This window comes from Onychomys torridus, chromosome 4 (genome assembly GCF_903995425.1).
Source record: "Onychomys torridus chromosome 4, mOncTor1.1, whole genome shotgun sequence".
In the NCBI taxonomy this organism is placed as follows: Eukaryota; Metazoa; Chordata; class Mammalia; order Rodentia; family Cricetidae; genus Onychomys; species Onychomys torridus.
The window spans coordinates 8604693-8628460 of record NC_050446.1 but is presented as its reverse complement, the minus strand read 5'-3'; the positions used below and the strand labels follow the sequence as shown (position 1 = coordinate 8628460).

The window sequence follows — 23768 nt, the reverse complement described above, 5'->3', positions numbered from 1 at the left end:
ACTTACAAATATTCATTCCTTCATTCATTCAGTAACTCACATTGACTGAAAATGGATCAGTAATTGGAGGCTAGAGAGCTGGCTCAGCTGTTAAGTCCAGTGTATTGCCCTTGCAGAGAGCTGGGTTCAATTTCTAGCACCCCCTTAATGCCTCACAAACAGCTGTAACTCCAGGGGGAGGGTGGGGGCAGCCTCTTCTGGCCTATGCAGGCACTACATGCACCTCTTACAAAAATGTTCACTATTTTCTTTCTTGATATTAAAACAATAAATATTTACTACGGAGAATTTGGATGTTGTTGAGCAATGATTCACATAATTGTAATCTCAGCACTTTGGGAGATTGGAGGCAAGAGGATCAAGAATTCAAGGTCAAGCAGGGCAGTGTCGCACACCTTTATCCCAGTACTTGAGAGGCAGAGGCAGCTAGTGGGATCTCTGAGTTCAAGGACAGCCTGGTCTACAGACTGAGTTCCAGGACAGCCAGGGCTACACATCGAAACCCTGTCTCAGAAAACAAGACAAAACAAACAAAAAGAACTCAAGGTCATCGCTGGCTACACCGTGAGTTAAGAGGCCAGCCTGGTGTACATGAGACTGTATGAAAAGAAAACAAGGACCTAGGGTTGGCTTGAGTGCCTCCCTTCCATTCCTGAAGCCCAGGGTTCCATCCCTAGCACCTATAAAACTGTATGGTGGCACACACCTGTAACCCCAGTACATTGGAGATGTAGGCAAGAGGATCCGGAGACTCAGGCACTTCCTCAGCTACAAAATGAGTTCAAGGCCAGCCTAAACTACATGAAACCGTGATCTTAAAACCAACAAATAGGGGCCATTGTCGGTGGCACACAGCTTTGATTCCAGCACTTAGGAGGCAGAGGCAGTTAGATCTCTTGAGTTTGAGGCCAGCCTGGGCTACAGAGAATTCAGAGAAATTCAAAACAACACAAAAAACAAAAAAAGGCGAGGGGAACCGGGGACGACAGGTATCTGTCAGTCTCCAAAGCATAGATCCTTTAGAAACCCTTGTCTCCAAAAACCAAATAAAAAATGGGCTGTAGAGGTGAGCAGAGCGCATTCCAGCGACAACAACGCCCGGGATCCGGTGTACAGAACAACGCAGAGACCGGCAAGGGATGAAGGGCAGTGCCGGGGAAGCCTGAACCCGCGGCATTTGGAAACCGGCTCTCAGTGCAGAAGGGACTAGTCCCTGAGCGTAGCGAAGGCTACACCAGCAGTCTTCCAGAAAGCCTCAAGCAGCCACCAGCTCCACCGCCCTTTTGAGGGGTCCCGCCCCACTTTCCAGTGTCCATCTAACCCTGGTGGCCAATCGGAAGAGAGAAGAGGCCATTTCCACACCGCAACCACACTTAGGGGGCGGGGCGGAAGGTGGGCGGGGCGGGGTCGACGCGGTCACGTAGCCCGCCCCATTGGCCAAGAGCCAGGGCGGCGCGGAGCGATCTGGAGACGTTGGTTGGTCCTAGCCGTGTCGGGCCGCTCGGAGCCACGCCCCCTCCCCCCTCTCAGCGGCCTGGTTTGGTTGTGCTGCGGCTTGGAAAGGAGACGCTGCCCTTCCGCAGCGATGGGAGCCCGGGTGAGTGGCGGTCACTGCGCGGGCGGGCAGCGAAGCCGGGGGCAGGAGTGAGGCTTGCGGAGCCTGGAGCCCGGCCCACGCAGGGGTCCGCGGCCCAGCTTGCCCGCCGAGGTGTCCAAGGTGGGATGAGTGGGTCCCCTGGACCAGGCGCGCGAGAGGATGCCTGGCTCTGGGGGTGGAACGAGGAGGGAGCAGCTGGGTCAGAGAGGAGACTCCCGGGCCTGGAACGCCGCGGGCATCCGAGTCGGGTCGCGGGTACTTCCCGGCCCGGAAGGCGCAGGTTGCCGGCCCTGGGCAGCGCTGTGTGCGGATGAACCTCAAGGATGTTCTGGGGAGGTCGCGGCCAGAGAGGAGCTAGGAGCAGATGCTGAAGCTTGGGATATTGCTGATGTCCATCCTGGGGATGCCCAATATCAGGCTGCGTGGGATCCCACAGAGATACCCCAGGATGGGAAAGACAGGACATGAGGTAGAGGGTGGCTTAGGGCTGACTGGTCTGGTACCATAGCTAGGTAGGTCAAGGCGGGAAGAAAGAGCGCTCAGGCCAGAGGCATTAGTAGGATGGTCTTGCACAAGAGGGGAGGGCCTGGGATGGAAAGCCAGCCGGGATATCAGGCATAACGTGCCATGGTGGAGGAGCAGACACCTGCCTGCTCAAGAATGTAGAGCAGAAGAGGAGGCTGGCTGCCCAGGCAGGGCCAGCGTTAGAAGTGAGAGGCAGGTAGGCTATGGTGGTGTTGAGCTTGGACCCTTCCTTTCTGTGAAGTGATCTTTCTCCTGATGGGCACAGCCAACACTAACTGGTCTACGACAGACATGACAGGCCTCCATCGCCACCTCTACCTGCCTCCGACCTAGAACAGGCTCACTTCTAATTCCATGTGCTTCCTCAGAAGTTCAAGGCCCTGAAGCCCTTCAGGTTTGATATGGGCAAGCAGCAGGCAGGACACTCTACCACAGCCTGGGGCCTCAGTTTGTATATCCTTGTGGTAAAGATGTTACCTTAACAGTCCTGAGAGAACTGCACTTAGAATTGCCACAGAGAGCTAGTGCACTGGCCTGTTGGAAAGCACAGAAGAGTAACTCCTGGTCATCTGATGTCCTCATCTCCCACCCAAGACTAAGCCAGGCTGGAGGTTTAGAGGAGGGACTGAATTGTAGCTCACTTCACAACCTCCAGGCAGAATGTCTCCTGCCCTTGACAATGTGGTAATTCTTTGGGCCCTACTCACTCTGCTTGCCCGCCCTCTGCCCTCTGCCCTCTGCCCTCTGCCCCACCACTCCCTCCCCTCCCCCCAGCCTCAGGTCCAGCCTGATAGGGTTGTGTTTACTCCCCACTCACCAAGGATAAGCTGTTCCTTCTTCATTTCTTGTGCTGGCCTAGTGACTTTTGGCCACCATCCCAGGAAGACAGGGTCTGTCCTGGTCTGTATGTTCCTTTCTCTGGAGATCCCAGGAGATACCCTTGAACTTGATCATAGCAGTGGGAGCACCCTGCAGGGTCTTGGAGTCTTGGTTATATGTGATCAGTCCACTGATCTGGCCTCAGGATAGAGCAGTGGGAGCCTCTGAGGTGGGTTTTGGAGATCCAGGAAGGCTGTCTTTGCCCTCTGTGGCTCTGCTGGGGCTGCAGTGCCCGCTCCTGCTGCGTTAAGCAGAATCTAGACCTTGAAGTACCCTCTCTCCACCACTTAGCAGGTGAGTTGCTTTAGACCTCTGGCTTCAGCTCTGAGACTCAGTTTCTTTGTCAGAAGGTGCGGGAAGGCAGGGAGAAACATCTGCCCATATAGTTGTGACTCAGTTGGCTCATGACAGTAAACTCAGCGCTTGTGAGAAGCATCTTGAATTCAAGGCCAGCCTGTGCTACAGTTTGAGACTCTGTCTCAAAAATAAATATAAATAAAAACAAAGCAAACAAACAAACAAAAAACCCACTACCACCAACAACAACCAGATCAGAACAAACCTTTAGCCCACAGGAAGTGAAGCATTCCTGGCTTTGTGAAACGGATGTCATGGTTCTCAGTCGGGAGCCTGAGGACTTTATTTAGAAAATGGCCTGTGTGTTTAAAAAGGCTGAGAAAGTGCAGAAGGCCCTGAGTTAGAGGGTGACCTATTTATCTCCCAGTCTCTGTGTTCTTTCTGCAACCAGCATACCACACATGCTGCCTTTATCTCCCAGGCTTATTGAGGTGTCTGTTCATGGTTGCTTGCCTGCCTTCGGGGGTGGCCTGGGGCCTGGGATTCCAGATGCCCACTTGGTGTTCATCTCACCCACTGAGGACACTGTCCCTCCCCCCGCCCCTCCCCCCCACTGCTACATGCTAGACCAGTGCTTTAAAAAAAAATTAAGACAGGGTGTGCCTAAATTGCCCAGTCACTCTTTGAACTTTTGATCCTTCTGCCTTAATGTCCTGAGCAGCTGGGATTATAAGCCTCAGTGAGGTGACCAACCCCTGAGGACACTCTTGTTTACATCTCTTTTTTGCTCATGTGTACACCTTTTTTTTAAAAAATATTTTTTAGTGTGTATGGGTGGAGTGTTCTTTTTTTTTTTTTCATAATAGATCAACTTTAATTGGGGGGGTTGGAGTGTTTTCTAAACCCCAGTTTTTTTTTGCTTTTGTGTTTTGAGACCGTTTTTCTGTGTAGCCTTGGCTGTCCTGGAACTCACTCTGTAGACCAGGCTAGCCTCGAACTCACAGAAAACTGCCTGCCTCTGGATTAAAGGTGTGTGCCAACACACCTGGCAGTCTAAGCCCCAAACTTTAAAAAAATATTTTATGTGTTTTGTCTAAATAAATGTTTGTCTGTGTACTATATTCATGCCTGGCACCCATGGAGGGTAATGGATCTCCTGGAACCAGAGTCATAGATAGCTGTGAGCCACCATGTGAATGGTGGGAATTGAAACTGGGTCTTCCAGAAGAGCAGCTGTTGATCTTAAAACTTTTTTTTTTTTTTTTTTTTTTTTTGATTCTCTGTGTTAACAGTCCTACCTGTCCTGGAACTCTGTAGACTAGGCTTTCTTCAAACTCTCTGATCCTCTTGCCTCTGCCTTCCAAGTGCTGGGATTAAAGGTGTGAACTACCAGGCCCAGTTTAAAACATTTTTCTTTGGGACTGGAAAGATGGCTCAGTGGTTAAGCATGCTTGCTTCTTTTCCAGAGGACCTGAGTTCAGGTCTCAGTACCTACATCCAGTGGTTCACAGGTGCCTGTAACTCCAGCTCCAGTATGCAGTGCCCTCTTCTGCACGTGTGTAGCAGATAGACATACCTAACTAACTTGTGTATGTGAGTGCAGAAGCACCTGCCACATGCACATGTGGAAGCCGGAGAGTAGCTTTTGGGAGTCAGTGTTCTCCTGCCGTGTCTGGTTTGATTTTTGCTGCTGTGATAAAATACCCTGGCAAAGGCGACTCGGGGGAGAAAGGGTTTATTTTGGCTTGTTCCAGGTGACAGTCCATGGGGGGAAGTCTCAATGACAGGATCTCATGACACCTGCTCGTGTTACATACACAGTTCAGAGGTAGAGGGCAAAGAATGCATGTACGCTTTTACACAGTCCATGGCCCCAGCCTAGAGAACGGTGCCACACCTGCCTCCCGCCTTAATTATAGTTAATCCCTCATGGATATGCTCAGAAACCCATCACTCAGGTAATTTCAGAGTTGTCAGGCTAACAGCAAATTCGGCCATGGTTCTGGGGAACTCAGTCAGTTGTCAGGCTTGCTCAGCAAGTTCTTTTACCTGCTTAGCTATCTCACTGGCCCAAAGCTTTTTGGCAGGCTTGGGTATTGAACACGGGAAGGTGAGCACTCTACCACTTGGCCCCAGTCCCGTGTGCACTTTCCTGTGTCTCACTTGGTCATCTGTCCCTCAGTTCTGTGGAAAGACCTGCTATGTGTGCCCCTGTCCGGCTGGCGTGTGGATGGTGCCCAGGGTCCAGCCAGAGACCAGTTGAAGACATTCTCCTTGGAAGCTCTTACCCCAAGAGTTCCCGCCTTGGGTGCTAGGCCTGCCATGGCGTTCCGTCGGACTGAGGGTATGTCCATGATCCAGGCTCTAGCCATGACTGTGGCTGAGATACCGGTGTTCCTATACACGACATTTGGTCAGGTAAGATGGGTGTGGTCCTGTGGGGTCCTCAGCACCTGGGAGAGGTGCGTCCTTCCATGGCTATACTGTGTGTCTTGGTTAATTTCGTATTGCTGTGATGAAATGTCTGGACTAAAGCAGCTGAGGGAGGCAGAGGGGTTGGGTTTACAGTTCCGGTGGGCTGTGGTTCATTGTGTGGAAGGCTGGGCAGCAGAAGCAGGAGGCAAGCTCATCACACTGCACTCAGGAAACAGACTCACAGGTGTGTGTTTATCAGTACTTATCCTCTTTCTCCATTTTATACAGGGCAACTTGCCCTGCCCAGTAGTGGTCCTCCACAATTAGGATGGATCTTCCTTGGGGCTGGACAGACGGCTCAGAGATAAGAGCACTGGCTGCTCTCCCAGAGGTCCTGAGTTCAATTCCCAGCAACCACATGGTGGCTCTCAACCATCTAGCATGAGATCTGGTGCCCTCTTCTGGCCTGCAGGCAGAACACTGTATACATAATAAATAAATAAAATATTAAAAAACAACAATAGAGTCGGGTCTTTAAGCCCAGTCTTTACCCTAAGGCTAGGTGACCTCTTGACTTCAGTTTGTCAATGGGAGTACTGATTAAATCCTTGACACCCCGAAAGCTTTCTTTTGTGGGACAGAGTTCCACCTGGGCCAGCAGCAGAGGGTGACCAGGATGAGCCTGTTTGGATGGAGTGGTCTGGGACAGTGAGTGTCATTAGCTCCAGATGTCATGGGGAAATGGAGATGTCACATCTGGGTTTGAGTTGTGTGTTGCTCACCATCTACACATGTCTTTTTTTTTTAATCAGAGCTGAGGATCGAACCCAGGGCCTTGCGCTTGCTAGGCCAGCTCTCTACCACTGACCTAAATCCCCAACCCCTATACATGTCTTAACTGCTGTGAACCTCAGATTCCTCATTTGAAAGGTGGCAGGGATTCTGACAGGTGACAGGTCATGCCCTGGTGCAGTATCTGGCACTGTACCCCTGCTTGTACAAATGGTGACCAGCAGCGTGGGGGCACACTGAGTCCCAGATCCCAGTATTCATGTCCTCAGGGATGCATTGTGCTCTCTTTCTGGTTCACATTTTAGAGACACTGGCCTGATTTCCTTTTCAGTGCCCCTGGTCACTCCGATAGGCCGAGGGACACTGCGCACACCTAGAGCTTCCCTTTAGATGACATAACCGGGCCTCTTGTCTCTTCCCTCCAGTCTGCGTTCTCCCAGCTGCGGTTGACGCCAGGCCTGAGGAAGGTTCTTTTTGCCACAGCCCTTGGGACTGTGGCCTTGGCCCTGGCTGCTCACCAGCTGAAGCGGCGTCGGCGGAAGAAGAAGCAGGTGGGCCCTGAGATGGGAGGTGAGCAGCTGGGCACAGTACCCATGCCCATCCTCATGGCCCGCAAGGTTCCTTCAGTGAAGAAAGGTAGGTGTGCGGTGGAGGAGCCCTGACGGTGTCACGTCTCAGTGTTGTTCCCTGTGGGCCTTGGGCTAGTGCCTTCCTGCCTCACGCCAGGTTCTCTGAAGTAGGAACAACAGAACCATTCTTTGAGACCCTGGGCTCAGTCTTGGTGGGTGGTATTGGTTCTGCATGTCTTTGTCACCTTAGGGGACACCAGGTCAGGGCCCAGGGCTGTCAGTTCCCCCATGCTCAGAAATAGGAAGAGCCATGAGCTTCATGAGCCTAGCAGTGGTTCTTGAATTCTTTTTAGGGGGGAAAAAAGGATTTGCACGTGGTAAAATTCACCCTTTTAGTGTGTCCTGAGCTTTCAGATGGTGCCATCATAGAACCAAGTCACTATGGGAAAACTTTTTTTAAACCTGTATTTTGGTATACACGTGTATAGGTGTGTACCATGGTGTACATGTGGAGGTCAGAAGACAGCTTGTAGAAATAAGTTCTCTCCTCCGTCCATAATGTGAGTTCTAGGGTCAACTCAGATCACAAGATTCAGCAGCAAGTGCCCTTGACCATTGCGCCATCTTGCTGGCCCTAAAGAACTCTTTTTTTTTTTTTTTTTTTTTTTTTTTTCCGACAGGGTTTCTCTGTGTAGTTTTGGTGACTGTCCTGAAACTCACTCTGTAGACCAGACTGGCCTCAAACTCACAGAGATCCGCCTGCCTCTGCCTCCTGAGTGCTGGGATTAAAGGTGTGCGCCACCACCGCCCGGCCCTAGAAAACTCTTCATCCCCTGGCAATCTTGTGATGTGGCTGTTTGCCATGGGTCAATGTCATGTTGCTCTTCAAAGTGTTCTCATAGGTTCTCAGATTGGGAAAAACAGTTTTCTGTCTTGGAAAACAGATTTGAAAGCCAAGTGTGATAGAGTATGCCTGTGACCCTAGCACTGGAGGCTGAAGCAGGAGGATGCACAGTTTAAGGCTACTGTGGGCTACAGACTACTGAGATTTTGTCTCAAAAACAGAAGTAAATGAGGAAAGTCAAGAAAGATAAAGAAAACGAGGTTTCAAAATTGCTTTATTTATTCATATGCTTATGTGTTTACTGTACATGTGCCATGGTGTACATGAGGCAGTAAGTGGACAGCTTGTGGGAGTGGGCTCTCTCCTGCCACCACACGGGTCCCTAAGATCAAACTCAGGTCACCAGGCTTGGTGGCAAGCACCTTTACCTGCTGAACTGTCTTACCAATCCTGTTGTCGTTTAAGTCTGTTTGTCTGTGTGTATGAGTGCTTTGCCTGCCTGTATTGTATGTCCACTCCGTGCTGGTGGGGGTCACAAGAGGGCACTGGCCACCTGTGACTGCAGTTAGAGATGGTGTGAGCCACCATGTGAGGCCTGGAAATCAAACCTGGGTCCTCTGCAAGAGCAGTAAATGCCCTTAACCACCGAGCCATCCCTCCAGCCTGTTTGTGTTTGAAGCAGGGCCTGACTCTAGCCCAGTGCAGTGAGCTTTCATAGTTAATTGTCCTTGCAAATGCTAACTTTATCGTGACAGCTGCAGACAGTCTTTCCACTACTGCAAAACTAGACTTTTAGAAGTGAGGACGGCCCTGCTGGCCTACAGTGGCCCTGGGAAGCTGGTGCCACGTCACCGCACAGGGTCTACCTGTGTGCCTGGCACCACCACCTCCATTTTGATTTCACCCTTTTTTCTCCCCTCAGTGCCGTGTGTGTTTAGTATAGTCTTCTCATGAGCTGTACCCCAGCTCCTGTCTCTCTCAAAGTGTGTGTGTGTGTGTGTGTGTGTGTGTGTGTGTGTGTGTGTGTGTGTGTTTAAAAAGTTGTCTCGACGGGCAGTGGTGGCGCATGCCTTTGATCCCAGCACTCAGGAGGCAGAGGCAGGCAGATCTCTGGGTTCGAGGCCAGCCTGGTCTACAGAGCTAGTCCAGGACAGGCTCCAAAGCTACAGAGAAACCTTGTCTCAAAAAACCAAAAAAGGGATTGGGCATTTAGCTCAGTGGTAGAACACTGCCTAGCAAGGGCAAGGCCCTGGGTTCAGTCCTCAGCTCAAAAAACAAACAAACAAACAAACAAACAAACAAACAAAAAACAAAACAAAACAAAAGTCTCATTTCCCATTTTGGAAAGAGAATTCTTTTTCTGTCTTTTATTATTATTTTTTGTGTTTTATCTCCAGGTACCTATTTTTTGTTTAATTTGTGTGTACATGTATTTTCTGTGTGTGTGTGTGCAAGTGTTTGTGGGTGAGTGTGAGCTCTCTCATTCCAAGGCTAGTGTGGTGACTAGAGGTCAGTGTACACCTGGTGCCCACAGAAGCCTTTGGAACTGGAGTTACAGCCGCTTGTGAACCACCACATGGATGCTGGAAACTGAACCCAGGTCCTCTGGAAGAGCAGCCAGTGCTCTTCTTAACAACTGAACCATCTCCCAACACCATCCCTCACCCCCTTGAGACAGGTACCTGTAGCCTTGGCCGCCTCAAACATACCATGTAGTTGAGAATAACCTTGAGCTTGTTTTTATACTCTGCCTATTTGTTTGTTTGTTTAATTTGTGTGTACATGTGTTCTGTGTATGTGTGCAAGTGCGTTTGTGGCTAAGTGTGAGCTCTCATCCCAAGGCAAGTGTGGACCCAGTCTCAGGTGTAGCTCTTTACCTTGCACCCTGTTTGAGATGGAATCCTTTGTTTTCATAACTGCATGCACAGGCTAGCCGCCCTTGAGCTTCTGGGCTTCTCTGGTCTTTGCTCCCATCTCTCCATAGGAACTCTGGGATAACAGACATGGGCTACTGTACCTGGCTTTACATGGGATCTGGGGATTTGAACTCAAGTCTTCACGCTTGTGTGGCAAACGCTTTACCTGTTGAGCCATCTCCCCAGCCTGACCTTGAACTTCTCACCCTCTCACCCTCTCCTGAGTGCCCTGTTATGCTGTGCTGGAGGGCAAACCCAGAGCCTCCTGCATGCTGGGCATCTGCTCCTCTAACTGAGCTATGGCCTGGCCCCTTAGTATTTTTACATGGTTTATCCTTGGCGGGTGGACGTGTGTGCCATGGTGGGTGTGTGTAGATCAGAGGACAACTTTCAGGAGTTGGTGCTCTCCTTCCATCGAGGTCTGAACCAGGTTGTTTGGCCTGGCAGCAAGTGCCCTTACCTGCTGAGCCATCTGGACGAGAGAATTCTTTATTAGTCACTCTATCAAGCACACAGGCAAACTGAGCAAGAGGTAGGGAAGTGACCCTACTTGCTCTCAGCTTGTCCCAGCATTTGGAGCCCTCCTGTGGTCCTGGCCCTGTGTTAAGTCAGCAGGCCACAGGAAGGGCCTCATTCCTCTGCTAAGTGTCCACACTCGGGGATCTGCTGGTGTCTTGGCGTTGGAGGTCAGGTTATCAGAAAGATGAGGATGGGAAGGGTGGTCAGATGGAGGATGCGTGCAAGTTCCACCCTTCTCTTCACAGGCTACTCCAGCCGGAGGGTTCAGAGCCCCAGTAGCAAGAGCAACGACACTCTGAGCGGCATCTCCTCCATCGAGCCCAGCAAACACTCAGGCTCCTCCCACAGCCTGGCCTCGGTGAGGAGCCAGGGTGGGATATGTGTGTGTTTGGGGGGGTAGGGGGCAGGTGCCACCAGGACATTCTTAGACTCTGCCCTGAGGAAGCTTCTGGACTGTTAGGGAGATGAGAGAGAGGCCCCTTTCATTCCTTCACACCCTCATTCATGAATTCAGCTTCTCTGTGGATGATGGTTGGAAAACCAGTCAGAGACAGGTGTGTAGGTGCCAGACAGGGAGCTTGGGCATCAGACATTGAGCAAGTGTCTGGGAGGCGGCCAGGACAGGGCTGGGTGCTGAGGGGTGGAGGTAAAGGAGACAAAGGGGGACACTTTCACTGGAGCTCAGCTTCAGGGGCATTGATGATGTTGTAAATCATTCAGCAAGGACCAGGCTCTGCCCTGGGGATGCCCTTAAGTCTGGGGTAAGGTAGAGAGAGGCCACTCTTGTGGTTGAGAGGCTCCAAAACAAGGTGGCAGCCATCTGTCCTTGTCTGGCTGGTAGGACAGGGAGTAGGGTCCAGGGCGGTTTCATACATGGCTGTCAACCTGTTTCTGTGGCATATCATCAAGCTGTTCTGAGGATGTGGGTGCTGGCCTAGCCCACTCGGGAGGTATCTAGGAGGGCATGTGGCCTGTGGTCAGGCAGTGGTGTGGGCTTAGAGAGGTCCCACAAAGGGCCTCACTTCTTATCTGTATCCTTGGTCCCCAGATGGTAGTGGTCAATTCATCCAGCCCCACAGCTGCGTGCTCAAGTTCCTGGGAAACCAGAGGGATGGAGGAGTCTGTGCCTACCACTGATGGCAGTGCCGAGATCCTCTATGTACAAGGTTCGACTGGGAGGCTAGCCCAGGGCCTCGGGCTAGGGCAACAGTGTGGCGAGGGAAATGGCCTTCTAGGAGTCTGGGCAGAGCAAGTCACTTCTTCAGTTCCTGCCCAGCCCCCACATCCCCAGTCACTACTTTGCAGCCCTTTCTGGTCAGAAGACAGGCCTGCTGGAGAAAGGCCTGAATACTGACCAGCCCCAAAGAAGTTACGACCGGGCTGTACGGCCCTGCCCAGTTCTGGTCCTGCCATGGCCTTTGCCTCCTGCTGTGGCTCATCCCCCTCAAGGGTGAGACTGTGACCCTTTCTCCTGTCTCTCATGTTCTCAGGCATGGAGCTGTTTGAGGAAGCCCTGCAGAAATGGGAGCAGGCACTGAGTGTGGGGCAGAGGGGGGATGGAGGCAGCACCCCCACGCCGGGGGACAGCTTCCAGAACCCAGACACCTCGTCAGAGGCACCGTCAGAGGTAGGTAGTCTGCCCCAGTCACTGTGCAAGAAGGTTGGCAGGGTGGGACAGACTGACTCCAGTGTGACCTCTCCCACAGGCCTTCACTAGTCTCCCAGCCATGAAAGCTCCACAGAGAGTGAGTAGTGTGCTGAGTGCCGTGTCGACCTGGTGATAGCTTGGTAAACAAGTCCTGTGTTGATAGACCCTTCTCAGCTCTGTGTGGGGGAGGGGGTGTGCTGGTGCAAGACTATAGGAAATGGGTCTTTGTTACTAGTTGACTGGATTCCGGGGCCTTTGGATTATGTTTATGATTTTTGGGAACACTACTCAAGTTTTTTATTAAAATTCCATAACTTATTTTCTTGTAAGACTTAATTTTTTTAGTATGTGTTTCCCTGCATGCATGTCTTTGTACCATGTTGGTGCTCACAGAATCCAGAAGAGGGTGTTGGATTCCCTGGACCTGGAGTTAGGAGCCACTATGTGGGTACCAGGCACCAAACGTGGGTCCTCGGCAAGAACAGCAAATGCTGTTAACTGCTGAACCATCTCTCCAGCCCCCAACCCCCTTTTTCTCTGGCATTTTTGAGACATGTTCTATGTTGCTCTGGTTGTTCTGGAATTCATTCTGTAGACCAGGCTGGCCTTGAACTCACAGAGATCCACCTGCCTCTGCCTCCCAAGTGCTGGGATTAAAGGTGTTTGCCACTACTTCATTCATTCATTCATTCATTCATTCATTCATTCATCTTTGTGTATGTGACTGTGCTCACCAAGGTGCATGTGCGGTGGTCAGAAGTGTTCGCCCTTGCCTTCTGTCTTGTCTAAGATGGGGTGTCTAATTCACTATGCTCCAAGCAGCTTCAAGGGATTCTCCTGTGTCTGCCCCTTGGATGCACACCCTGTATCCAGCTTGACATTATTCCGGGGATCTCAGCTCTGGTCCTCATGATTGTGTGGCAAGTGCTTTATCTACTGTGCCATGTCCCCGCCAGCGTGTCCGGGTTTTTTGTTTTTTTTTTTTAAAGATTTATTTACTTATTATGTACACAGAAGAGGGCGCCAGATCTCATCAGAGATGGTCATGAGCCACCATGTGGTTGCTGGGAATTGAACTCAGGACCTCTGGAAGAACAGTCGGTGCTCTTAACCTCTGAGCCATCTCTCCAGCCCCAGGGTGTCTGTTTTAACAGGTGTAGGCAGTAGGCTACACCAGTGTGCAAGCAGGTGGAGCGCAAGAGTTAGTTGGTAGTTACATGTGGAGAGTTCTGGAGAGAAAGGTAAAAAGGCTTTCATTTTACCTACATTGTCAGTGCCTTTCTCTTCTGTTGGTTAAAAAGACAAAACTCAAAACATTGGAATTAAACTGAGAACCTTGCACAGACCAAATGCACAAGGGCTAAGCCTCAGCCCTGTGTTTGGTAACATGTTTTGAGCACATGTGCTTGGCATTGGCTTGTGTGGGTAGCAATACTGTGGGCTATTGTTTTATTCCTTGTGCAACTCCAAGGCCCCCAGGTTCCTGTTCCCTGCCTGAGCAAAGTCAGGTGGGGACTCCTCTTGGGGAGCCCCAAGATGTCAGGAACCAACCAGGAAATGGCAGTAGCCTTAGACATTAGAAATTTGGGGGAGCCTGGGTGTGGCGGCTCATACCCAATACTGAGGAGGCAGTCAGAAGGTCACAGAAAGTTCCAGACCAGCTTGAGGTACAGAGTGAGTTCTAGGTCAACTTGGGTTTCAGAATGAGACTCTGTCTCAAACCAAATAAACCAGCTCAGGGGAATTTCCCAGGGACTTGGTTGCTCAGGTGAGGGATACCTGGGATGTGTGTATTCCAAGTGCAGGTCAGGACCACCTTGTGGCAGCTGGAGCCACCGTGGGTGTGACTGTGACTGGTAGGGTTGTGTTTCCTCTAGTCTAGCTGTCTTTGCACCTCCCCAGAATGGAACCAGCTTGATCGGGTACCTGGAAAACAATGTGCTCTTCAAGGGTGGGTGGCACCTGCAGTGCAGGGCCAGGGGGCACCTGGCACAGACAGTTACAGGTAAAGGTGCACTTCTGTTGCCCAAGTGGAAAGCTGAGCTCAGAAACCTGTCACTCAGAAGTCATGGAGATAATGGGTGGGGTGCAGAGCTGAGAACCCCACATGCCATAGACTCTTCCTGTTCCTGTGTGGGCAGATAATGGCGTCCACAGGTGTTTGTCAGGGAGGAGGAGGAGGGAGGTGGCATTGGTTCTCCACTGTATTTACTACTCTGCTTACATCTGTGTGTACATAAGACAGGGTATCACCGGTAGTCCTAGCTGGGTTAGAACTCTCAGTGTAGACCAGGCTGGCCTCAAACTCACAGAGGTATATCGACATCTGCCTCCCAAGTGCTGGGATTAAAGATGTGAGCCACCATACCTAGTTACATCATTTTTGGTTTTTGGGTTTTTGCATTATTTATTTGTGTGTATGTGTGTGTGCCATCAGTCTTGGTCACTTCATAAATCCCAACACACTTTAACACTCACCCCCACAAAAATAATACCACCCCCCACCCCACCCCACCCCATCCCCCATGCACTCCAGCTTTGATCTGCATTCCTTTGCTGATGGTGCCTGGTCTGAAGACAGCTTGCAGAAGTTGATTCTCCACCTCTGTCATGTTGGTCCTGGGGCTTGAACTCAGGCTCGTGGGCAAGCACCTTTATCTGCTGAGCAATGTTGCTGGTCCCCATCTTTGTGTTTCCTTTGGAGAAATGTCTGTTCTGGTCCCTGCATGTAGGATTACAACACGCTGGTTGTTTTTAATCTTACGATGCTGCTGTCGAGTGTGCACGGCCCTTGTATGTTCTACAAGCATGCTGGTTGTCTTCAATTTTTGGATTTAATCTTTGGTGCTGTCGAGTGTGAACGGCCCTTGTATGTTCTAGGCTCAGTTCTGATTTCAAATCTGTGACTTACAGGGATCTTCTGTCCTGTGAGTTTTCACACTCTTCTTTTGGTTTTTCGAGACAGGGTTTCTCTGTGTAGCTTTGTGCCTTTCCTGGATCTCTCTCTGTAGACCAGGCTGGCCTCTAACTCACAGAGATCCGCCTGCCTCTGCCTCCTGGTGTGCTGGGATTAAAGGCCACTGCCTGGCGAGTTTTCACGTTCTTTTTGTTTTGTTTTCTTTGAGACAAGGTCTCTCTACTTATCCAAGGCTTCTGCTCTGGAGTTAACTCTGTAGAGCAGGCTGGCCTTGAACTCACAGAGATTCACGTGCCTCTGCCTTCCAAGTACTGGAATTAAAAGCGTGTGCCACCTTGCCCATAAAGTTTTTGCATTGTTGATGGCAACCATTGAAACACACGAGACAATTTTATTTCTTTATTTATTTTTTGTTTTTTTTTTTTTTTTTAGAAACAGGGTTTCTCTGTGTAGTTTCGGTGTGCATCACCACCGCAAGGCTATGAGACCATTTTAAATTCTGGGGCTAGAGGTGAAACTTAGCTGATAGAGTGCTTGCTTGCCATACACCAAGCCTATTGTGGGATATTTGTACACTCTGTGAAGATGTATTTGCTGTGATTGATGTAATAAAAAGCTGAACAGCCAATAGCTAGGCAGGAGACATAGGCAGGATTTCCAGGAAAGAAAGCAAGAGGAGGAGAATTGAGGCACACAGGAGATGCCAGGAGACACAGAGGAAACAGGTGCAAGATGGAGGAGAGGTAACGTCATGTCATAGAACATAGATTAATATAAATGGGTTAATTTAAGTTTTAAGAGCTAGTTAGGAACAAGCCTAAGCTATAGGCCAAATTTCATAATTAATAAGTCTTCGTGTTATTAGTTGGGAGCTGGCTGGACAGAGACAGACTTGCTATACAAGCTCTGGCTGGGTTCCATCCACATAAGCCAGAAATATGCCAGCAATCCCAGCAGGGAGGTGGAGGCAGGAGGATCAGAGTTTAAGGTTACATAGTAAATTTGAGGCCAACCTGGTCTACATGAGACCCTGTCTCAAAACAGAAACATTTTTTTTAAATTCTGAAATTCATGGTGTCTGCTTTTCTTAAGTTGGTTGAGCTTCTGTGTTCTGTGTGTGCAGCTTTAACCCACCCACGGTTACTCCCAGAGAGCTAACAGACGTTTTGAGAAGCTGCCAGGCAGGCTTTGCCAGGAACCCAGCAGAGTGGCCTGTGGCCCAGAATCCTGTAGTCCAGGTCTCTCCTGCCATATCTTAGCTGGTCACCCTGGGCCACTTAACCACCATAAGTCTTATCTGTGAAACTCTGCCCCAGAGAGATGCTTTGAGGCCAAACAGCAAGGTCCAGGGTAAGCCCTCACTTATGGCTGCCTCGAAGCTCTTCAGGCCCTTCCTCAGGCTTAATCTGTCTCCTCCCTGGGCCCTGGTTACTGTGGCAACAGTCTCTACTCTGGTTGCCTCCACCTCCATGGAGAGAATAGTCAGGCTAACTCTTGCCTCACCCTGGGCCCCAAACCCAGGAGCCCCAGGGTGGAAAGGAGCACCCCACTTCCCATGCCTGGGGCTGGAGGTCAAGGGTGGTAACAGCTACAGAGGTGGCAGGCTGTGCCCCCACACCAGCTCTCAACCTCTGCCTCTAGCTGAGGCCTGCTTGTGCCTTCCCCTGCCACCTGTGCTCTCCCTGGACAGCCAGTCCTTTGCTGTCCAGCTTGTCACCTGCACGCATGACACTCATGCAGTGGAATGTCCCTTGCTTAGTGACAGCTGCTACCGTGTGCACCTGTTTCCCGAGTCCTAGGAGCTCTCCTGACAAGGTGACACCTTTTCAGGCTCTTACAGGCAAGGTCTCAGAGGATGCCACCTTGAAAGACTTGCCTACATGCATAGGATCTGAACTCTGGGTGGTGGAGGCAGTGGGGAGGGGTCTTCAGTCCAGAGACAGTCTTGGGTTGGTTACCTAGAGACACAGTGTTTTCTAGGAAACATGTTCAGCCAGTCAACCAACCAACCAACCAACCAACCAACCAACCAAAACAGCAGTAAGAGAGGCTGATAGGGCACTTACCTAGCATGCAGGAAGCCCTGAGCTCAGTCTCCAGCACCATGTAAATTCAGGTTTTAGGGAGTGAACTTGGGTCTTCTGCAAGACTGGTATGCTGTCTAACTGAACCACTGAGCCATCTCATCATAGTAAGATTTTCTTTTTGTTTTTTGTTTTCTCGAGACAGGGTTTCTCTGTGTAGCTTTGCGCCTTTCCTGGAACTCACTTGGTAGCTCAGGCTGGCCTGGAATTCACATAGATCTGCCTGGCTCTGCCTCCCGAGTGCTGGGATTAAAGGCAGGCACCACCACCGCCCGGCTCTTTTTTCTTTTTAGAGACAGGGTCTTGCTATGTAGTCCTGGCTGCCCAGAACTCACTAATGTCCCACATTGGCCTGAGATTTTCCTGTTTTGCCTATAGGGTGCCAGAATTACAGGTGTACTCCACTGAGACCCTTTGCACGCCTCTGGCATCAGGGTATGTGTATTTATACCCATGGTACTGGGCCTTAGGCATATGTGGCTGGTGCCTCCTGTAGTGGGAGATTCTTGTTTGGACCCAGAGCCAGCGTCATTTCCTTGGGGCCCTATCTGAATGGGGAGCTTGGAGCTCTAGGTTGAAGGTCATTGATTGTGTCATAGCCAGAGTCGCAACGGAGGGAGTTTGCCGAGAAGCTGGAGTCCCTGCTGCACCGGGCCTACCACCTGCAGGAAGAATTTGGCTCCACCTTCCCCTCTGACAGCATGCTGCTGGACCTTGGTGAGCAGGACCACACAGGCTGCTGCAGGCTGCTGCAGGCCTGTGGTGCCAGGAACAGAGGTTGGGGACAAAGCGAGAGAACCGGGTTTGGTTCCCCAGTGCCACAAACAAGTCACAGTTCCCAAGGTCCTCATACAAATAGGGAAACTGAGGTATTCCCTTAAAGATGGCAGATAGACACTGAAGCAAGATGAGGCTCAGGGACTCCAGAGTTAGTTATTGTGCCATGCCCTGGCCTCTTGGGAGCACCCTTGGGCTGTGTGTCTGTATCTCTTGGAAAGGTCTTCAGGCCTTTGCACTCACTTGGTAGTTAGCCAGAAGCAGGCTGAGAGCCACAAACCACGGTTCTTTGTCACTTGGTGGAGGTGAAGGGATGTGAACCTCAGGGAACCAGCTTACTCAGCCCGATAGCCAGTGTCCTCATGTCTGCTGTGTGTCTGGCCTTTCTCAGAGTGCACTGAGCCCTGTGGGAACAACTGAGGTCTAAAAAGGGCTGGCCAGTTCTGCAGGCCACATCTTCCCTGGCATCTGGGCACTGGCCTCAGTGTGGCTTTGCCTACTGGAAAAACCCTGTTCCTCTGTAACTGAAGTTGATAGGGGCCTTCAAGGTGACCACCATCAAGTCTGTGGCCTCTGTTTATTTGACATGCCTAGGTGGCAGATAAAGAAATGGTGGATAATTGCCCTGTGGATGCCCTTAAGGCAGTTTCAGCCTTTTAGAAAGGGAAACAGTAAATTGGGCTGTGCTGGTGCTCTACTAATCCCACAGGGAGGCAGAGATAGGAGGATCTCTGAGTTCGAGGCCAGCCTACTACAGAATGAGTTCTAAGACAGCCAGGAATGGGCTGGAGAGATGGCTCAGAGGTTAAGAGCTCCGACTGCTCTTCCAAAGGTCCTGAGTTCAATTCCCAGCACCCACATGGTGGCTCACAACCATCTGTAATGAGATCTGGCACCCTCTTCTGTGTACATAATAAATAAATAAATAAATCTTTAAAAAGGAATACACAGGAAAACCCTATTTCAGAAAAACAAAACAAAACAAAAACCAAGAAAGGAAACACTCACTAGGCAGGACCACAGAGAGCAACAGAATGTGTATTGAGGTGGCTCAGGGAAGTTTTGTGACCTCTGCCCTTTGTCCCAGACAAAGCCTCTGGAGGTCTGGGGGTCAGTGCTGTGGGCCAGGATTCCTGCAGCTATGGGTCTCAGCCTCGTCCTACTCCCTTCCAGAGAGGACCCTCATGCTGCCCCTGACTGAGGGCTCACTGCGTCTGCGAGCTGATGACGAGGACAGCCTGACCTCGGAAGACTCCTTTTTCTCAGCCACTGAGGTGATTGGCATGGGTTGGGCCAGGCCTTCTGGGCCAGCACTAGGTTGTGGGGAAGTAAGGTTGTTTTCTTGGGTGAGAACCAAGCCCTGCTTCTAGAGTCTCTCCAGTGCCAGGTCAGGGAGGCCTGAAGAGCCAGGGGTTGTAGATCTTCACAGTCAGACCATAGGTGTCCCCTTTCCCCTGGGACTCCAGACCATGCCCCGCTTCAGCTTCTCTAATCTTACATACAGTCCTTCAGTTAGCATTAGTCTGCTGCTAGGCTGGGGCAAGGGACGTGGTGTCTGTTTGGGACAGGAAGATGGGCGCATGTGTCCAGTAGACCATCCCTTTGGGAAGAGAGCCTAGAGGTGGGAGTGCTGAGGTCTAGGGCTGAACAAGAACTAGACCTCCTGTCTCATGGGGCTAGTGTATCTTTGGCATCCCCATGATGGGCCATAGGCAGGTCCCTTGGGTGGTCCCTGTTGGTTTGGCCTAGAGCTCTGGCCTCTGTGGAGTGCTGCTCACTGGTCTCCTTGGCCCCCTCTCCAGCTCTTTGAGTCCCTGCAGGTCGGAGATTACCCGCTCCCTCTCTCCAGGCCCGCTGCTGCCTACGAGGAGGCTCTGCAGCTGGCAAAGGAGGGGAAGGTACCCTGCCGGACACTGAGGTGAGAGTAAATGGAGGCTGGGGGGGGGGGTGCTTCAGCCCCGGGGAGAGGTGCAGAGGCCCACAGTGCCTGGCAAGGACTCAGCCTCACACTGGCCATGCCTGGCCCATCTCACCTTAGCAGAGGTCAAGAACAAACGCAGGCCAGGTGTGGTGGCACACACCTTTAATCCCAGCTCTTGAGAGGCAGAGGCCAGCGATCTCTGTGAGCTCTAGGCCAGCCTGGTCTACAGAGTGAGTTCCAGGACAGCCAGGACTGTTACACAAAGAATCCCGTCTTGAAAAACCAACCATCCAAACAAACAAACAAAAACCCTGTAGACCAGGCTGGCCTCGAACTCACAGAGATCCACCTGCCTCTGCCTCCTGAGTGCTGGGTTACAGGCGTGCGTCTGCATGCCTTACCGTGCAAAGCCTGTAGGGGTTCCTGGCTGGGTCGGTTGTTCACTCATTGGTTTAGGCTCTCCATTCAGAGGCCACAACCATGGGGACTGGGTAGTGGCCAGCAGTATGCCAAGGCCCAACTGAGTGCCCATCTTCCCAGCAGATTTCATTCCTCGGGGGCCTGGCACTGAATGAAGGTGTCAACTGGCTGATCAAACACGTCATCCAGGAGCCTCGGCCCTGTGGAGGTAGGGCTGGGACTTAAGGACCCAGGGCTTCATGTTGGACATTATGAGGAAGCCCTGGGTCCTCCCAGATGCCGTTCTTTTTTCCTCCCCCAGGCCCACACAACAGCAGTGGGCACTAAGTACGGGATGCCCTCCAGCCACTCCCAGTTTATGTGGTTCTTCTCTGTCTATTCCTTCCTTTTCCTGTATTTAAGGTGAGCATCTGCAACCCCCCACACCCCGTGGTAGCTGTGGTCTGCCAGGGCCTGCTGCACTAGGCTGTGATGGGGGCAAGGGATATTGGGAGGCTCTTATTCAGGCTGTGGGTTGAGACTGTGTGATGCACCTCTTTTTCCAGAATGCATCAAACAAATAACGCCAGGTTCTTGGACTTGCTGTGGAGGCATGTGCTCACCCTAGGGCTCCTCACTGCAGCCTTTCTCGTCTCCTATAGCAGGTATGGAGGGAGGAGGAGCCCCAACCTGCAGCCTGCCCATCTGGGGTCCTGCTAGGATCTTGGTGTCTTTTGAACAGTCCCTGTGGATCCTGGGCCCAGAGACTGGATGGTAGGACTGGAAAGGAACATGGTCTCTAATTTGAACAGACAGGGCTCCAGCTGCTCTTGCTAACATAGCAGGCTACAGCCCAGGTGTAACAGCAGCTTCTTGTATTAGCCATTTGTCCCCAGCTTCCTGGCAGGGTAGGGATAGGAGCGGGTTCCAGTGTAAGAGCTGGCCAGGAGGGGATGGGCTGCTCCAGCACCCTACTGCCTCTGGAAGTGCCTCTTCTGTGTGTGTCCTCACATCTGTACACACAGGGTCCTGAGGACCTGGCCCTTGGGCATCGGGTATTGTACAAGCCTGTCCTCGGTTGTCTCTTATGAATTTCCCTTCTGGCCTTGTCGAGGGTCTACCTGCTGTACCACACCTGGAGCCAGGTACTCTATGGGGGTATTGCTGGAAGCCTCATGGCCATCGCTTGGTTCATCTTCACCCAGGAAGTTCTCACCCCACTGTTCCCCAGGATAGCAGCCTGGTAACCAATCCCTATCTGTTCCCAGCACTGTGTCCCTGCCCCCTACAGGTATGACCATTTTTGGAGAGCCTGGTGTCCTGGGTGGCCCAGTGTCTGGGCCTCTGGAGACATGAGGCTGTAGTGCCCACTCTCCTGGTGCTTCCACCTCCCCCAGGGGCTTATGGGTATCTCAGGCTCAGCAACCAGAGTGCTTTCCTTTGTGCTTGCTTTAGCACTTAGACTTAGAAGGCAGGCAGAGTCCCGTGGAGGAGCGGAGGCGTGGAGGCCTGGAACTGTTGGGACATCGGGCTTTGTGGTAGACTCATGCCCCACCATGGCCCTGGCTTTTGGGTATCTCTCTCCAGGCCCATCTCCGAGTTTTTCCTCATCCGGGACACGAGCCTCATCCCCAATGTGCTCTGGTTTGAGTACACAGTAACCAGGGCAGAAGCCAGGTGAGTTCAGGGACAGTAGCCAGCACTGCCCCCTATTTGGAAGGCTCTTCAAAAACTAGATACTTGCTGCCATTCCTGACATTGAATTCTCCTTTGCTCCAGTTTTTCAGATGGGAAAAGTGAGCTTAGAGAGAAGGAAGTCACCTGCCTGAGCTCTGTGTGTCAGTGGCTGAGGGAGCTGGTGGTAAACTGCTGGCCCAGTGTATGCCTTTACCCTCTACAGCACAGATACAGAGAGCTGGGCCTTGGGGTTTTCAGGGAATATGAGTGTGGCCATCCTCAGAACTGTGTAGCTTTCTGTTAGCTGGGTAAGCTGAGGCACACTGAGCTGAGGGCCGTCTTGAAGCCAAGTGCAAGTTAGGGCAAAGCTGGACTTTGGCATCTTCTGGCTCATGCTCTTCTCAACTCTTCCTCAATCTGGGGTGGAGTTCTCAGGGGTAGGAGAAGGCCAGCCTCTCCCTAAGCTCTGAGGGAAGCTGCGGCAGGTCAGGCTCCTGAGGATGCCTGGGAGATTTCCCAGGAAGGTTATAGGCCATTGAGCAGCACAGAGCCGGTGGGTGTCCAGCCGTTAGGAGATGTGTTAGGACATCAAGGTCCACATTATCCTAATGAGCTTAAGGGCAAAGCCTTGGATCCATGAGGAAAGGGGTGTGAGGTTAGGGCAAGGCAATCCCATTGACAGAAAGGCCCCAGATGCCTCGGGCTCAGCTCTCCACCTGGCTCCCAGAGTAGCCAGCCCTGCTTGGCCCTGCTCAGCCAGCTGCCTTCATTCTCGAACTCTCCCTGGTACTTGCTCCGTGTCAGGCTGTGTGCAGGGGCCAAGCACAGTGAGACAGCCATGCCATCATCCTCCTGGTGCTCACAGCAGCAGGGGGCCATGAGGATGGAAAGGCCAGCCCACGTGATCCACACTAAGGCGTAAGCTCAGAGGCTTAGCGAGTGGCAGGCTCCCGAGTAGAGCAGGGCAGTCCCCGGCCTCCCAGGAGGAAACAGAGCTGAGTGATACAAATAGAGGCCTTTCACAGCGGGGCTTACCAAGAGGCTCCGACAAGAGGAACAGCGTGCATGAAGCTCTCCAGACAGACAGACTGTGTGCAACAGCCGGGGGTGTGAGCTGGAGGGCTTGGGCCGTCCCACCAGGACCGGTGGGCCACAGTTAGCTTTCTAGTTCTGCAGGTACTCACCCAGCACTGTTATTTCTGAGCCTCAGCCAGCCCTCTAGAGAACAGCAGTGCTTCTTCCTGGGCCCTCCAAGTAGGAGCTTCCTTCCCAGGCAGCCCCCTTTAGTGTGTCTTCTTCCTCTGCTTGAAACCTCCAAGAACAGCACTCCACCTTTCTGTAGCCGCTTTGGCGGTGTGCAGCAGAACTCCCCACAATTAGTCAGGCCCAGACAAGCACCACTGACCTTCCTTGGCTTGTCCCAGCCCCATCTTGCCATCCCTGGCACTTCCTGAGCTCCAAACCTGGGTCGTCATGACACAGCCCAGCCTAATGCTGGCCCTCTTCAGGTTCCAGTCCAGGGCAGGAGCTCTAACTGCCTGCCCTGGTCAGGGTGGCTATGGTTGGGCATCTGCCTGCCTCGTTGAGACTGAGCAGGGAGAGAGGATGGCTGTAGGGCTGGCCACTCAATACCAGGCACCCCCACGTAGAAATCATCCCCATTGCAGGAACAGACAACGCAAGCTGGGGACAAAGCTGCAGTGATTGGTGGGCGTGGCTGGGTCAAGCCCCCAAATCTGGCCTGCGCCATGCTCGCAGGATGGACAGGATGATGGACGGAGGAGGGTGAAGCAGAGACCTTGACAGACCCAAGTCACCAAGTGGAGCCTTTTTTCCTTATTTTCATTTAAATGGACATGGTGGACCAAAGGGCTGAGTCAGGCCCTCAGCGAGGACCCTGGGAGGGCCTGCTGTCTGGGGTCACATGGCCAGAGACCCTGGCTCTGCTGCTGCCAGCTCCTGACTGGGTGGAAAGTGTTCTTGGCATGGGCC

At 51.9% G+C, this 23768-nt stretch overlaps 2 protein-coding genes across 2 annotated transcripts; both read left to right on the top strand.

The window, feature by feature from the left end:
• Positions 1-1517: 1517 nt before the first annotated feature.
• On the top strand, positions 1518-19879 carry Miga2 (mitoguardin 2). The gene is made up of 9 exons (XM_036186278.1): positions 1518-1597; positions 5481-5716; positions 6931-7141; positions 10599-10711; positions 11402-11519; positions 11844-11980; positions 17602-17719; positions 18953-19053; positions 19582-19879. Exons 2-9 carry the CDS (start codon positions 5621-5623, stop codon positions 19699-19701), a joined length of 1014 nt encoding a protein of 337 aa, XP_036042171.1. The 5' UTR covers positions 1518-1597; positions 5481-5620; the 3' UTR covers positions 19702-19879.
• Positions 19880-20092: 213 nt separating this feature from the next.
• On the top strand, positions 20093-23522 carry LOC118581369 (dolichyldiphosphatase 1-like). The gene is given in 8 exon segments (XM_036183412.1): positions 20093-20131; positions 20244-20328; positions 20422-20429; positions 20431-20522; positions 20666-20764; positions 21214-21342; positions 21687-21776; positions 23444-23522. Coding segments are annotated over 8 exon segments (579 nt in total). The 3' UTR covers positions 23481-23522.
• The last annotated feature ends 246 nt before the right edge of the window (positions 23523-23768 follow it).

What these genes read in the sequence shown, in the direction of transcription:
- Miga2 (XM_036186278.1), top strand. Translation starts at nt 5,621, where the DNA reads ATGGCGTTCCGTCGGACTGAGGGTATGTCCATGATCCAGGCTCTAGCC. An exon ending in CGAGATCCTCTATGTACAAG is followed by an intron (nt 11,520 to 11,843) that starts GTTCGACTGGGA and finishes TCATGTTCTCAG; the next exon opens with GCATGGAGCTGTTTGAGGAA. An exon ending in CAGCATGCTGCTGGACCTTG is followed by an intron (nt 17,720 to 18,952) that starts GTGAGCAGGACC and finishes ACTCCCTTCCAG; the next exon opens with AGAGGACCCTCATGCTGCCC.